At 52.9% G+C, this 15,916-nt stretch overlaps 1 protein-coding gene across 1 annotated transcript; it reads left to right on the top strand.

Annotated features, from left to right (window-relative positions):
* The first annotated feature begins 271 nt into the window (after positions 1-271).
* Positions 272-15,371, top strand: CAVIN1 (caveolae associated protein 1). The gene is made up of 2 exons (XM_032091729.1): positions 272-887; positions 12,955-15,371. The coding sequence occupies exons 1-2, from the start codon at positions 468-470 to the stop codon at positions 13,618-13,620; spliced, it is 1,086 nt and encodes a 361-aa protein (XP_031947620.1). The 5' UTR covers positions 272-467; the 3' UTR covers positions 13,621-15,371.
* The last annotated feature ends 545 nt before the right edge of the window (positions 15,372-15,916 follow it).

The raw sequence follows: 15,916 nt of genomic DNA, 5'->3' as shown, positions 1-15,916 counted from the left end.
TCCCAGCAGCTTCCCGAGCCGTTTACTAAAGGATTTTGTTTTTTCCTCCCGTTACTTACAGTGCCTTTAGACTGAGGGTAAAGAAGGGGCGGCTGCAGTTCCCGAGCTTTGCATTCCTGGCTGAGCCGTGCTTGTGTTTGCATGCAGAGCCATCGCCTCCCCTCCAACTATTTTAATCATTTCAAAAAGGGTGGGTCAGCAGGCATTTGGCAGTGGCTCCTTTTCTATAGCTGAGGTGGAGTCAGCCAATGACCTGCAAGCCTGGAAAATTTTGCAGGGCAGTTCCACTGGACGGCTGTGCGGAGCTGTGCCATTTGAATTTCAGCACAGACTCTCACTCACTGCGCTCTCCATTCCTGGCGTGTCTCCCAGCGCGGAGTTAGCTGAGGCTCGGGCTCAGTTTTCCCTGCTCTCTCCCTGCAGTGACAGCTTCTCCGGGCTCCGTGAGCCAGGACTCCCAAGCGACCATGGAGGACACCACCTTGCAAATCATCGAGCCACCCACTGTTTCTGAGACCTCGGAGGAGCAAGTGCCTGAGGAGCCCATCAAATCAGACCAGATCAACGGTGTGATGGTGCTGACCCTTCTGGACAAGATCATCGGAGCAGTGGATCAGATCCAGCTGACCCAAACACAGCTGGAGGAGAGACAGCAAGAGATGGACAGCGCAGTGACCAGCATCCAGGGAGAGCTGACCAAGCTGACCAAGGCACACACCACCACCAGCAACACTGTCAACAAAATGCTGGAGAAGGTGCGCAAGGTGAGCGTCAACGTGAAAACAGTGCGGCAGAACCTGGAGAAGCAAGCCGGGCAGATCAAGAAGCTGGAGGCCAACGAAGCGGAGCTCCTGAAACGCAGGAACTTCAAAGTCATGATCTATCAGGTAAGGAACTGTTTCACTATGTTTACATCCTGTTAGTGGGTGTTTTCTTTGCGAAGGGTCCTGTCACGCTGCATGTTCGGTCCAGCCCTCTCCCAAACTCCCCAGATTGTCTGGCAGTTCAAACTAAGGCGGGTCCCTCGTCACTCTCATTTGTGGTTTAACATTTTCTCTGTGGCCTAAGATAAAGTTTGACAGAGTTGTCCCATTTAACAGGAATTTTAAGGCAGATCGGGAACGAGGCCCTAAGAACTCACTGCAATGGACCAGAAGTATCAAAATAACCTGATTTTACTGGTTAGCTCAACAAAGAGCAAGAGTGCTCTGGGATCTGGAAGGGGGTGTTGTAAATCTGTCTGCCAATGTCTCTTCTACCAAGCGACACCATGTGTATGGCTACGTGGAGACCGATAATATTTCAGATTTGTGATATCCATCTGGTAACAAGTGATAGTAACCCCAGCCTCAGGGTTAATCTGTCCAGCCAGGGCAGATAGAGCTGTCAGAGAAAATCCAGCCCAGCCCCCTGACCTGCTCGGGGCAGCATTTGCTGAGGGCTTGTACAATTCCCACCTTCTTTCTTCCGCATCCTGCAAGCCTTGAACATTCTTGTTGTTTGGTCTCAATAACAGCTTTGATTTGCTTGATGTTCACCCCCTGCACTAAGTGTTGGAGTTTTCACTTATCATTAAACAAGGGGAGAGAGAGGAACATGGTTCTGTCAGGTTTCCTGCCTGGAGTTCGTTTTCCGCATCAGAGCAAACTCTTCTATTGGGCCACGGGAGAAAAGTGAGCGAAACAGTTAATGCTACAATTGGAAGCCTCTGGGTTAATAATAGCCAGCGCTAGGGACAAATGGAGAAGCTTCGAGTGCTGATCATGGGAAGAGAGAGAAGAAAAGCAGAATAAAAGGGAGAATGGTCCTTACTGTGAGGTCTGAGGGCGAGTGGCTTGTGACAGGCTCAGGGGTCTGACATGTACAGGGCCTGTGGGACTCCTTGGTTCAGAGCTTGAGCATTTGTTGTTTTATCACGGCTGAAAGGCTGACATACTTGAGCCTGTTCAGGTCATACAGGAAACACAACCAGTTATAGACAGATATATGTGTATGGGTTTATTACAAGCTCTTTGTATCAATTTATCCCTGGAAAAATAAAATAGAAGCAACAACCACTGCAAAATGAGAGGAGTGAAGGGAATTGTTTAAACATAACATTCCATGTCAGTTACGGAAATAGGTAGGAAGTTGGCAAGGTTCAAGGTCCTTGGGAAGCATCCCAAACATCTGCAGGTTAGTGTTTCACGAGCAGTTTGTATTGGTTTACTGTGGCTTATTGATACTGAGCAGAGTTTCTTTTTGAATATGAAAAAGCAATCCTGCTTCTAAAGGCTTGAGGCCTGCCCTTGCTGCTGTGGTGAGGACAGAGAAGCCTTGAAAGAGTTGTTTGGCCAGGGACAGTGCCAGGGACTTGGGGAATCATGGAGATATTAGGGGAAGAAATAATTTGGGGTTTGGAATAATTTCCCAGCATGGAATTTAGTGTGATTTGAATGTCACAGAGCACAAGTAAGGAATTCTCCAGGTTTGTGCCATGTGAAATTGAGCCGTTTGTGCCCTCATGGACATCCTGGCACTTCCATGGGAGCCAGAGCAGACCTGGCCCCAGCAGGAAAACATGGAGTGCTGGGGTCCACCCTGGGGGTTAACTGAGGAATTCACTGTGCTTTCCTAACAGTGTCTACAGTTAAAACCAAATAATTACAAAATAACTCTTTTCTAATTCAATATCTCACTTCCCAGACCCCCCACCTACCAAAGGGTCTGTTGGGTACATTACTGGTCATGTAATTAATTCTGCAGTGCTGAGCACATTATTGCTCCTCTCTGACTCAGGGAAAGCTGCTTTGCCAAGCTGGGAGTGACTCCTATGTGGTTTCAGTTGCTGTGGCAAAAAAGTCCAAAGATTTATTAGTCTTTTCTTTTGGAGAACAAGAGAAAAACTCATCCTAAGAGACGTAAAATATTCCATAATCCCAGCGGTGGCTGTTTCTGGGTGAGAGAGCTGAGCGGAGCGGGAGTCGTGCTCTGTAGGATTCACTACTGCACAGTTCTGCAGTTGGAAGAAATAAAGGAGGTAAAGATAAATGAGCTCTTTGCTGGTTCTTGATGTTTGATTATTCTCTCAGTATCCAGTCCTGAGGCTTCAGCCATTGTGGAGGGATTATTTCAGGAGTGCAAATAAGACCTTTTGCATCTTGGAGGGGAAGTCAGGCTGCCTGTGAGAATTGCGTTTTGCTCGCTGTGGATTAGGAGAAGATGAGAACCAAATTTTATTCAGGGTAAGCCTGACCTGTGGGATGATCCTGAGCACATCTGCTGGGGTAGTTTCAAAATGTGGGGGAGAAAGTGCAGGGCTGGATATCACTCCCACATCCTGGCTAAGGGGAGGTGTGGAGCAGGACATTTACAGGCGTCACTCTCAGTCCCGTCCATGCTCACGTTTTCTCACTTGCTTACCCTCTTTGAGCTAATTTTGCTGGTCTGATTTCTACCAAGTTAAGAGTTTTTTTTATAGACTTAATGTAGGGAATTAGATCAATTCTTTAGAATAAAACTCAAAAACAACCATACCCCTCCAAATTGCCCCATCTTTCTCTTTTGAAAACTTGCCGAGCCAAAGCAGAGGTGACAGCTTTGACAGGCTACTGTGTACGCAGATGTTCAGGGCAGAACTTACCTTCCTAAAAAATCTGACATCAGTGAGTGCCTGCACTGCTCAGCAGCCCCTGGAAACAGAGCTCAGAGCTTCCTTTGTGCCTCTGTCCCGGGCTCCTGTCTTTCAGAGAAATCAGGACACCAAAAAATTCGGTGAGAGTAGTTGCTAATAAAAATAAACTAAAGTGACTTCATCCCAAATCTCCTGGTTTTAGGATCCTGAATCTGAGGCTGGTTACTGCAGTTCACGGGTAAATAATGGATGTCCTGTGCAAGCAGCTACTGCTCTGAAACCAGACTTTGTGCTGTGTTCAGCTGGAGAATGGCACGTGGCAGTTTATGTAAGCTTGGCATTTTCCTCCAAACAATTTTTGACAATTAAACTTATTCCTGCAAATGTCAAAGGCTGATTTTCTTACAACCGGACAAACCCTTGCAGCACTCGGCACGCACACTGAGTATTGAATTTCTAAAGTGTGCCGGTCCTTTATTTTGAGGCTCGTGTGGGCGCCGAGCTCCGGGAACTCTGGCTCGGGATGTGCAGTGTTTTTCTTGGGAAGAGCAGCCTTTGCCCGAGGGGTGTGAGTGAGCGCTCCCCACACTGTCCTTTTCAGAGGCTCCAGTGGGGCTCATCTGCTCTTCAGGGGGCCTTGGTGGCCGCTCTGAGCTGTGTGAGATGTGAGTTTCCGTGGGAAGGGCTGTGCAGTTGGGAGAGCAGGGTGGGACCTGGATCCCAGCCATGCAGTGTTGGGTGGATAGGGCTGGGCAAGGAAATATAAATAGCCCAGCCTGGCTTTGTGCTTGCATGGGCCTTATACGGATGGGAGCAGCGAGACTGTACATCATGAGAAGGAGGGGGAGATTTCAAGCCCACACATTAATGTGACAGATTTAGAGGCCAGACCTGAACTGCCTCGGTTTTGGGTCTGTGCTCCTTAAAAGAGAGTATGGAAAAGGACATAAAGAAAAGAGTTCAGGGGGCTGAGGAGAAGCGCAGGGAGCCCAGGGCAGGGAGCCCAGGGCATACAAACCCACTGCCCCGGGGCTGCAGCCTTTCGTCACTGCCCAAACAGAATGGCATCTGCCCTGAGCTATGGTTTTGTTTCAAATTAATCATTCAGAAACAAAACCATGATGAGTTTAGTGGCTGTGGAGCATTGACAAGACCCAGCAAGATCCCCAGGCCTGAGGGACAGCCTGGTGGGTGATGTGCCTGCAGTTCAGTGGAGCTTGCCCAGCTACCAGCATTAAAAAGTAAATAGGAATTTCCAAAGCAATTTGGGTGACAGCACTGGGATAGGCACGGGCACCAGGTACCCACAGAGTGCTTTTCCTGCAAGACCAGCTGGCTCCATGTGGCTGAGAGCTCTCTGTGCTGGAACATCCAGCCCTCTTCCCAGTGGGTCACTGCAGGCATTTGCATTGCAGCAGCCCCTGTATTTATTTTCTGTTGTTACTTTAAAATAAAAAGCTCGTTTCACTTTCACTGCAAATCCAGTCTAAAGCAGCTCCTGTGAGTGCTGCCTCCATTGCAGGGGCACCACATGAACATCCCAATATACAAAAATCTTGCATATTCTCTGCATATTATGGAATTATAAGAGCCTCAAGATAATAATTCAGAGGAGACTGAGCCTTAAAAAAAAGTCAGGATGTTAATAGCTCTGGCTTCCAGGATTTTTCTTAGTGCAGATTACCAGTCTACCCATATACAACTCTGAAGCATGGATTTCTCTGTTGCAATCTAGTATCAACTGCATTAATATTTCATTACTCAGCTATTATTTATAAGCAGTTGGTGCCAGAACTGTTTGCTTTGCTGAAATCCTTTCACCAGTATAGTTACAGACTGAGCTGTGCAGCTGTAAATTGTCTCAGAGCAAAGGGCCAGAGGCTGCCCGGCCGTAGGGATGGGGTTAGATTGGATGAATAGTGGCTCATGAAAATAAACCCAGGGTAATATCCCTCCTGATCACATATTCCTCCCTCAGGCCTCTCATGTGCACAGCCCAGAAGGCACAGCAATGACTCATAAAGTATTCAGCAACAGGCTTAGCCCTCTTTTATCCCATTTGGGATTGTCCTCTTGATTCTTGTTAGATCTCCTACAACTTACAGGGCACCTGAAGAATTGTGGGTCCACTGTCCAGCTGTGAGGTAGACAAAGAACAGAAACAAAATGTGCAGTATCAGTAAAGGAAAATCAAATATTTAGAATAAAAAGTCTCAGGATGTTTAGTCTCCAGCTTTATGCGAGAATGCAAATGTCAGTGTCTGCAAATCATCTGTAATACAAACCCCATCTTTGCTGCTTTGCTGTTCAGGAGCAGCTCCAGAGTCATCAATCAGCTCAGACAGATTTATCCGGGAGGAGTAGATCTGAGAGCAAAGCCAGTGGTACAAACAGACTGATAATGGCATCAAAACTTTTTAATGATGTCAGAGGGGAAGAAAGCGCCTTTCCATTCTCAGTCTATTTACTTCTCTGTTTCCTACAGCTCTGCCTCTCTTCTGACTCACTATAGGCAAAAGCATTTTTCCAAGCACAGCCTTCTCCTCTCCCCACCCTCCCTCCCTTCCTTTGCACCCTGTACCAGGCTGCTGTTTTTCACAGCTGATGAAGCAGATGCAGCTTTTCAGACACAGCTTTCAGAACACAGGGTAACTGGATGTGCCTGATAGAAAGAAATGCCAGGCAGATTGCACAACACCCAGAATTACAGAGGGTGGGAGGACTCTGCTAGTCAGGGAGATGCTACTTGAGGATGAACTACTTATCCCTCCAACATTTACCTAATCCCAACCTGATTTGCTTTCTCCCCTCATATTTTAGATCTTTTTCTCTCAGCAATATTCCTTGGTGACTTCTTACATGCAGGACTCAAAAGTCTCGTTTCTAAGGCTTGAGGCTTCTCTTTTCATGAACCTCTTGGCACTATTGGAGACAAACTTTGTCCAACCCTTGGAACCCAGTGTCAAGGCCATGCCTGACTTTGCTGTGTCACTGGGTGCAGAGATCTGGGAGCTGCTGGGAATTATCCGGTGCTGGTTTAGGGTAAGGTCAGTACGTGACAAAACCAGCAGATAGAGTTCTGGAGTTGCACCCGGCTGTTTCAGTCTCTGCAGCCTCTGCACTTGAATTAATCAACACAGGGGTTTAAAATCAACACCCTTTTTTTCATGATCTTACACTTACAAGCAGACTCTGAGCTACATCACAGCAAAGGGAGACACATCCCCAACAGGCAACACTGAATCCCTGTGACCAGGAGCAGAGTCTGGCCCTGTGGCAGTGTCAGTGTGAATGTCCCTGAACCCACAGAAGGGATCCTGCATCTCCTGGGACCTTCTGAATCAGAGACGGACACTCTTCCATCCATAGATCTTTGCTGACTCTTTTCTGTCAAATTCTGCTTCCTGGCTTCTCCCTTTACTAAAACGTACCCCTGTGCCTTTTCCCTCTGCCTGTTCTCATGCTAACCCAGATCACTGTTGGCGTGTTCCCAAATAGATTCCCGTCAGGAACAGGTAAGTGTTTCCATTGTGCTTCCTTTCCCCGGCCATTGAAACGCAGTTTTCCTCATCTTAGCCCGAGAAGATCCCGCGCGTGTGCCTTGAGCCTTCGCCAGGGACTGCCCTGTGAGCCCACCCCGTGGAGACAGGCCCAGGGCAGCAGAAGACACACGAGGAGGCAGCACTTTAGGGCCTCATCAGCGGCACCCCCTGAAGATCACTCTGAACCTCTTCTGAAGCTCTGGGAGCTGCTGATTCCGAGCCTTTGCTTCTTGCCTGCTTGGGGCTGCCTCAAGCTCTCAGACCTGCGAGGCTGATCCTGCTGCTGGCTAATGCGCTTTCTGCATGAGCGTGGGTGTGAGGAGCCTGGATCTTCCCTCAGGCGATCTGGGAGGGAGAAGCTGCTGTGTGGCTTGCATGAAGGGCGCCAAGTGGCCAGGGGCAGTTGGCTCAGCTGGAGTTTGCTGTGACTGGGCAAATCCCACCTGTTCTCTGAGCCGCTGTTTCTCCCTCTGAAACACAGGCCTGGAACACCCACCTCCTCAGGCTTCTTGTGAGCATTAGTTTGTGATTGTGAAATAGTTTGAAGTTGTTGTTTTAAACAGGTAAAACAGGCAGAGAGCACAAGCTGTGACATAAATTTCCAGTGCCTCGGGCAGCCCCTGCAGCATCTCCCATTTCTGTCTGGCTGCAGCCCCTGGTGCTGCTTGCTTGGAGTCAGGCCCTGCACAGGCTGGAGTGGTGACTTCAACTGCTGATCATATAACATTTAGGCCACAGAGGCCACAGAGGCCTATTGCCTTCCTCTCATTGTGTAGCTACTGGACAAAATGCCCTGAGCTCCGCTGCCCGTTGGGGGTCACCCAGTAGCGTACGCAGCACTGTCCAGTGGGAATGGCTGCCTGGGTGGACAGGACTGTTCCAAGAGCCAGGTGAGGGTGAACCCAGTCCAGGAATTGGGGTCTCAGGGCAAAGATGCCAGGGAAAACTTCTCCTTTTCAAGGATGTAAAAAAAAGGCCATTTTTTTGTGATCTAGCAAAAAAAAAAAAAAAAAAAAATCTAGTAATTTCAGTCTCCGCAGAAAGGTCTGTTCCAAAGCACAGCCTCCTCTGTGTATCCGGACACCCCTGAGCCCTGCTAGGCTCAGGGTGCTTCTCAGGCGTGCTGCTGTTACTCAGGAATAGCTGAATCCTCCTTCCCATGGCACTGCTGGAAGGTCAGCACAGAACAGTCTCCTCTGAGGCCTGGCAGAGCAGAGCAGTTATCATAGCAACGGGAGAGCAGAACTTGTTCTCCTCTGGCACAGCTTGATCTGACCTGGAGGGCCGTTTGCTGCCCGAGCTCCTAATCCTCCCCTGGCCTCCCCGAGGCCGGGGCCGGGCTGTGCTGTCCGGAGTGGGCAGAGGAAGGGCTGGGGTGCAGGAGGGGCTACAGGCTCCAGCTCACCCAGCGTTGGGATCTGTCTGGTTTGGTCATAGTGGAGCCCGAGAATGTGAGCTGGTCGTTTTCTGCACGTTATGGCTGCAAATGTCAACCAAACTCACAGTTTGTGCTGTTGCAGTTGTGTAAAAATAACGTAGTGAAATGAATTGCAGATGTGATTTGCATGTGCATGTGAGAACCTTCCATTAAACCTTCCAACTGGAGACTGGAGTGGCTGGGAGTGCTGGGACTCTGTTTCTTACACACTGACTGGGAATGCAGCTCAGCTCTGTGCCTCCTTGGCCTTTTATATGCCAGGGGAAGTGTTTACGTGTGTTGTAGCAACCAGGCGGGTGTCCATGGCCGTGGGCTGCGGGTGACTCACTGCCAGGGAACTCGAAAACAATGTCAGATAAAAGCCCACTCAGGGGAGCCGGGAAGAGACTGCTGTGGATCCAACAGCTCGGAATTGTTTGAAGTAGGAGGACACAGAGCAGCTGGCAGCCAGCTGCCTTTGGGGCTGGCTGTGGGCACTGGGGCCCTTCTGAGTGCCCACAAAGTCCACAGATGGACCGGCCCAGTGCCAGAGAGCTTCCTGAAGCACAGCTCTTCCCAGGAGGTCTGTGCTGCAGGGACAGCACACGCTCCCCGTCCCTGTCCTGCTGCTGGGTGCAGCTCTGCACCGTACACAGAGCAGGGCCAGAGTTTGCTGCTGCTGGTACCAAAACCTTCTGAAAAATGTTGTTTACCCGCTGTCCTTGTGCCAGTTGGATCCAAGCTGAGAGGACAGAACTGGTTTGCCTCTGCTGATTGGGAGCCAGGCTTTGAACACCCCAACAGGCAGGGATGCCAAGACTCAGGATTTTGGACTCGCCCACTTCAGGATCAGTGTTTTCCGAGTAAAAATAGAATGCCTGGTGTTAAAAATGTGGCTCAACTGGATGAGTCATGAGTGAAATGAAGTGCAGAGAACATAGTGCCTTGCTCAGAGCAGGGATTTGTGCAGCAGCCACCCGTGGACCTGGGATGGTTCTTGATTGTTACACTCACGTCCCATTATCCTCCACTCCTGTGTCTGCAGGCATGTCCTGTGCACACCAGGCAGTTCCCCTTCCCCTTCCCCACTGGAGAAACCTCCCAGGCAGGGAGGAGGAGACTCTTGGAGGCTTTCAGGCAATGCCTGGGTGCAGGGGGGAGGTACATGCAAGGGATGCTCAGCAGAATGTGCTCGTCCCCATTGATGTGCCACACAGTGATGTGGATGTTCTCGCACCAGCTGTGCTGTGCCTGAACCCACAGGAATGCTCCCTGAATGCAGGTGAGCTTGGACTCCGGGGAGTGTCCCACAGCACACTGCTGAAAATCCTCCAGTGGGCTGGTTATCTACTGCTCAGATCAGCATCAGAGTGAGGAAGAGTTGGGGTGGGGGGGGAAATGCAGGAATTATACCATGCTTAGAAGAGAGAGAGAGGCCAGGAGCAGGATGTGAAGGGTTTCCCAAGCACAGCTGGAGAAAAGCTCTCGGAAACAGTCCCAAGAGGGAGGCTGGGATCCTCACGTATGGGAAGGGCTGTGCTCCCTCAGTGCCTTTGGGTCTGATCCATGAGGTGCCTCCTGACAGAGGCAAGAGCAGAGCCATGAGCGCTGCTGGGCTGGGGTTGGGCTGTGGGGATGGAGCGGGGCTGGCAGAAGGGGGTGAAGTGCCTGAATGCAGCCTGTGGGATCACAGAGCCGGGCAGCTGCTGCGCTCCAGGTGAAGTGCAGGATTAAGGGAGAGTTGCAGGCACCCCAACAGGGGTTGCTCCTGCTGGCCATGTCTTCATGGCTGTGAGGGAAGAGCTGCAGGATGCTGCTGAGGCTGGATGGGAGCATTGCTGGCACAGCTCATCCCACCACATCAGAAAATTCAGTCAGGAGCTGGATATACTGGTGTACCAGGAGGAAAGGTTGTTATTTATGTGACAGACGTGGAGTTTTTGAGGTGGTGTTTCTTTCTGCAGACACATATTCTGGAGCTCACAAGGGGCTGATAGGATCAGGGTTTGCAGGATATGGCCCATTTCCAGGGACAGCCGTGCCAGGCGAGAGGGGGATGCCTTTGTTCTGGCTCATTGTGTTGACTCAGAGGGAAGGAAGTGGCTGGAGTTCCTGATGTTCTGCTGGCTGGGCAGGGTCCCTGGAAGTTTCTGGGATTGCTCTGGCAGGTGTTGTTGTGGAGAACAGGATCCCTGCCTTCCCTGTGGTGTAGGTTTGCCCTGGACTGACCTGGCCCTCTGGAGAACGTGTGTATTGTTTTCTGCTGAAGTGGCTCATCAAATGAAGAAAACATATGTTGGCCACTTCACCCTAATCTCCACAAAGTATTTGGGACCTGACCTGTGATCTGGAGGGTGAAGAGCTTCACCCAGCACAGCTCTCTGCTCCGAAGAAAACCCAGAACGAAACCTCTGCTCCAGCAGGCTCTGTGTTTTCACCACAGACACTGTAGCCTGTGCCATCCTCACTGAGCCCAGTGCTCCATGAAGCTGGCTTGTCACTGCTCACAAAGGTTTCTCCACATGCCCTTGTGCTTCCAGAACTTCAGCTGGCCCAAGGAACAGCACCTGTGCTTGGGAAAAAAATGAGAAAGCAGCTGAGAGCATCTGGATTTCACCGGGTGAAGCTGTGCTGGAGTCACGTATTCAATCAGTTGTGTCACTTCTCCAGGGGTGCAAGGGAAAACAGGGCAGGGGACAGCGCAGAGGGCCAGGCACAGCACCCGTGTCTGCAGGGAGGGCATATCCTCCTGCCTCTGTCCAGGGGCTCAGAGCAGAGCCACAGAGTGGCAGTGACCTTGGTCAGCCAGGGCAGTGGCATGCAGTGGGACAGCACTGAGGGTGCAGGTGTGCACACACACCGTCCCTTCCGGTGCTGAGCAGGGACCGGGATGTTCTGTCCCACAGCAGCGCCAGGGATGCCCCTCCTCGTGCTCGATGGAATGACCATCCCCAGTGTCCTGGCTCTTGCACCTGTGCAGCTCGTTCGTGCACGGCTGCAGTGGAGCAGTGGCAGCTGCTGTGACATGCAGAGCATAGGAGGTGCCTCAGCAAAGTCACCCTCCCGGATCACAGGGCACCTCCCCAAGGCAGGGGCAGGCAAATCACTGCCAGTGTTCCAGGGTTTGCCATGCACTTGGGGTACACCAGGGCCTGCCCCTTTCCCTGGGCCTGGCTCCTGCCAGTGCAGGACTGGAATCCCATCCTAGCTCCATTCTGCTGCTGTCTGCCCCAGGGCTCGGAATGGCACCTGGCTGTCCTGCTGCCCAGGCTCTTCTCCAAACCTCAGCCCAGCAGCTCCGCATGCTGTGTGCCCGTTCCACACACTGCCCTTTGGCTGCTGCTGGATTTCTGACAGCTCCCACCCAGCTCTGTAGATTAAAACTGCTTGGGCAATAAATTTCTGAGCGTGGGCTGCAGCCCCGCAGCTGTGACGCTCCGTACAGTGATGGGCTATTTCCAGCCTGTCCCGGGAACAGAGAGGTGAATCACTGCAGCAGGGACGCATGCTATGTGCTGCTCAGATGAAAACCAATCCCACTCCAGACCTGTGCCCCTCTCACGGGCACATGCTTGTCCTCTGCCACTGGGATCAGAAACTTGGCTGGCTCAGGCTCGTGGAGAAGCTGAATGAATTCAGCCCTGTCCCAAGTAGAGCTGTGTAGCCTTGCAGACCAGGCTGGGTGAGTTGGGGCCACTGTCTCCACCATCTCCAGATATGGACTCAGGCAAATTGTCTAACTTATTCTCCAGTGGAGAAATAGGAAAAACAGGGCAGCCTGCTGCATCCCAAGAGATGTCCCCGCCCCACATCTGGATCCTGAGGCCTTGGGAAAGTCTGAGTGCAGACTGGGGGTGGCCAGGACAGTGTGTGCAGGCTGCCGCTGTGGCCAGATTCTCAGCTCCGGCCATGCCTCTGCAGCCCTGCACTGCGCCTGGGGACACAGCTGGACCTGGCCAGGCTGGAGACCTGAAGACAACCATCCTGCGGCCAGGAGTGAGGGGCTGCAATGGCCAGGTCCTGGGATAAAGATGAAACTGGAGGGCACAGAACTGTGACAGGAGCAGAGGAGGAAGTGAAATGGCTCTAGTTTCAGTGCTGCGCCTTTCCCATACTTTTGGGGTCACAGATGAGTTTGAAGCCAACCCAGGGTGAGCAGAGCTGGTGCCTGAGTCCTGGTATGAGAGAGTCCTAAGCAGATCCTCTTTACAATGACTTATCAGTTGCAGTAAGGGAGGATGAGCCCAGGCCTGAGGTACCTGAGTCTGTTTAGCCGGGTGGAGGTCAATGTCTCCATGGCACTGTGGGAGGGAGGATGGGCTGGCTCCAGGGCTGCCCGTGTGTGTGTGTGTGTCTCACTGGCTCCGCTCTGTGTCTCGCAGGATGAAGTGAAGCTCCCATCTAAACTGAGCATCAGCAAGTCCCTAAAGGAAGGTGAAAAGCTGGAGAAGGAAGGTGAGGGTGAAGAGGTGCCTGTGGGTGAGGACCATGCAGAGGAGGACCACATCCAGCTCTCCTCAGATGAGGAGGTGGAGATTGAGGAGATTATCGAAGAGTCACGGGCAGAACGCATCAAAAGGAGCGGCATGAAAAGGGTGGATGACTTTAAGAAGGCATTTTCAAAGGAGAAGATGGAAAAGACTAAGCTAAAGACCAAGGAAAACCTGGAGAAGACCCGCCACAACTTGGAGAAGACCCGCCACAACCTGGAGAAGAGGATGAACAAACTGGGCACGAAAATTGTGACTAACGAAAGGAGAGAGAAGATGAAGAGCTCTCGGGACAAACTGAGGAAGTCTTTCACCCCTGACCACACCATCTATGCCAGGTCCAAGACAGCCGTCTACAAAGTTCCACCCTTCACTTTCCACGTCAAGAAAATAAGAGAGGGTGAGGTGGAGGTGAAAGCCACAGAGCTGGTGGAGGTTGGTGGAGAGGAGGGAGAAAATTCAGATCTGATGCGTGGGGAGAGCCCTGATGTGCACACACTGCTGGAGATCACGGAGGAGACTGACGCGGTACTGGTGGACAAGAGTGACAGCGAGTAGGACAGGCTGCAGTGCGCAAGGGTTGCGGATGACGGCTGAACACATTATCACTCACATTTCGAGCTCTCCCTGCCCTGGAGCCCCAGGGAAGTGTACACGATGCATCCTTCTTACCCTGCAGAGCCGACGCCGATCCCCTGCCTGCTTGTACAAGGTGTATTTTATATTTTAGTTTTAGCACACATTAGGAACACAGAACTGTTTTTCTTACACTACTAAATCACCCTCGGAGACCATTCCTGCTGCAGCCTTCTTGCCCCACACCTGAAGATGGGCTTTGAGTGACAGGGCCCCGGCCCAGCTGGAGAGTTCTGATCCCAAGACAATGGCTGTACAGCTGAAAGTTCAAGAGTCCTCCATTAAGAAAAATCTGGTGTCAAGAAAGCTTCCTGCAAGTAGCCCACCAGCCCACACCACCCGGCTCCCTGTGCCAGGCTGTGCAGCCACCCCGCAGGCAAGAGGACTCCCAGCACCCAAACCGGCTGCTCCTTCGGGGGACCAGAGGAACTGGGATGCAGCTGGTGCATAGGAGGGAAGAGCCGAGCAAGTCCTGCTGATGGGCAGAGCATGGCAAAGCTGAGCTGGTGTGGGGCAGGTGGGGCTGCTCCTCTCTGCCCTCCCAAGGACTGGGTGACCTTTGCATGAAGCCACCCTGCAGCTGGGCCTGCCATGGGTGCCTGTGGGGTGTCACAAAGCTGGGGCCTGCTGCTCCTCCCCGCTGTGCCCTGGGGCCGTGGCAGGAACAGCACAGGCTGCAGGCTTCCCGCCCGGGTCATGGATCTGGCTGCCAGAGGTCTGGCGAGTCCTGGGGGCAGGGAGTAGCATGGAGGTAGGGTGGTGGATCTGCACCCTCCACACCCACAGAGGTGGTGGCAGCAGGCAGTGAGGTCCAGGCTTGCTGCCCTGGGAGAGGGGGACATGCAGGCAGTGATGCCAGAGCAGCTGCCACGGCTAGCGACTGGTTTCCAGTGAGATATGGGATGCACTGCTGCCATGTGAGGCTCTAGACCATCAGAGAGGCTTTGACACCTGTCCAGCACTGGACCTTGAGCATTTCTGAGCATCTGCTTTCTGCAGGGGTTCTGGCTCAGCTCAGGCTCATGCCCGTGCCCGTGTCCTGTGCTTTCCTCCCTGTGTCCCGCTTTCTGCAGCTTCACTCTATGCCCTGAGCGAGGCAGCACAAAGGCAGCACACGGTGGCTTGGGGTCTCTGCCTGGCTCGGCCCCGCTTGGCTCTCACATACTCAGCCCCTGCTGCAAGCCCCAGCCCCGCATCCCGCATCCTGCTCCCCCAGCACGAGGCTGCTGCTCCTCACATAACCCAATATATAAACTTGTTTTTCCTTTAAGAATTATTTTCCTTCATATTGTCCAGTGCATCCAGCCTGTCCCGGCCTCAGGGTCCTGCCACAGCTTCCCTCCCCACAGAAGGTGTGACCAGCCGGTTCCGTGTGCCGGCTGCAGGCAGCCCTGAGACAGCGGTGGCCCCGGGGCTCCCGGTGTGGGGAGGCACTGGGCACCGGCTCTTGGCTGCCGGCAGGGCTGTGGTTCCTGGCCCACTGTGGGCCCCAGCCCGCAGGTCACCGGCCCTCACAGAGTCTCTTGCGGGCCCACAGGCAGTTTTCACGCGGGTTTTCTCTGAGCAGCAGGGCCAGGACAGCAAGGCCAGGGCGGCAGAAGCCCGGGTGATCCTTGCCTGTCCCTGGCTGTGCCCAGGCAGCAGCGCAGCAATAAAGTCTCTTTTGTAAACCACCAGCGTGCGGCCCGTCCGTGGCACCGGGCGTTGGGGAGGGGCTGCCACACAGGGACCAATCCCCACTGCCCTACAGGGCTGACCCCCAGAGCTCCACAGGGATCCATCCCCACAGCCCCACAGGGATCCATCCCCACAGCCCTATGGGACCAATCCCCACAGCCCCTAACAGGGACCGATCCCCACAGCCCCTAACAGGGACCGATCCCCACAGCCCCTAACAGGGACCGATCCCCACCGCCCCTAACAGGGATCCATCCCCACAGCCCCTAACAGGGATCCATCCCCACCGCCCCTAACAGGGACCAATCCCCACCGCCCCTAACAGGGATCCATCCCCACCGCCCCTAACAGGGATCCATCCCCACAGCGACTGATCTCCATAGCCCCCCAGGGACCCATCCCCACAGCCCCACAGGGATCCAGCCCCACAGGGATCCATCCCCACAGCCCCTAACAGGGACCAATCCCCACAGTCCCTAACAGGGACCAAGCCCCACAGCCCCTAACAGGGACCCATCCCCACAGGGACCGATCCCCACAG

This window comes from Corvus moneduloides, chromosome 26 (assembly GCF_009650955.1).
Source record: "Corvus moneduloides isolate bCorMon1 chromosome 26, bCorMon1.pri, whole genome shotgun sequence".
Lineage (NCBI taxonomy): Eukaryota > Metazoa > Chordata > Aves > Passeriformes > Corvidae > Corvus > Corvus moneduloides.
The sequence above is the reverse complement of the archived record's forward strand: the minus strand, read 5'-3'. Positions and strand labels throughout refer to the sequence as shown.

Excerpts from the sequence above, each read along its gene's own strand:
- CAVIN1 (XM_032091729.1), top strand. The coding sequence starts at position 468 with ATGGAGGACACCACCTTGCAAATCATCGAGCCACCCACTGTTTCTGAG. Across the intron at positions 888-12,954 it reads TCAAAGTCATGATCTATCAG|GATGAAGTGAAGCTCCCATC; the intron begins GTAAGGAACTGT and ends TGTGTCTCGCAG.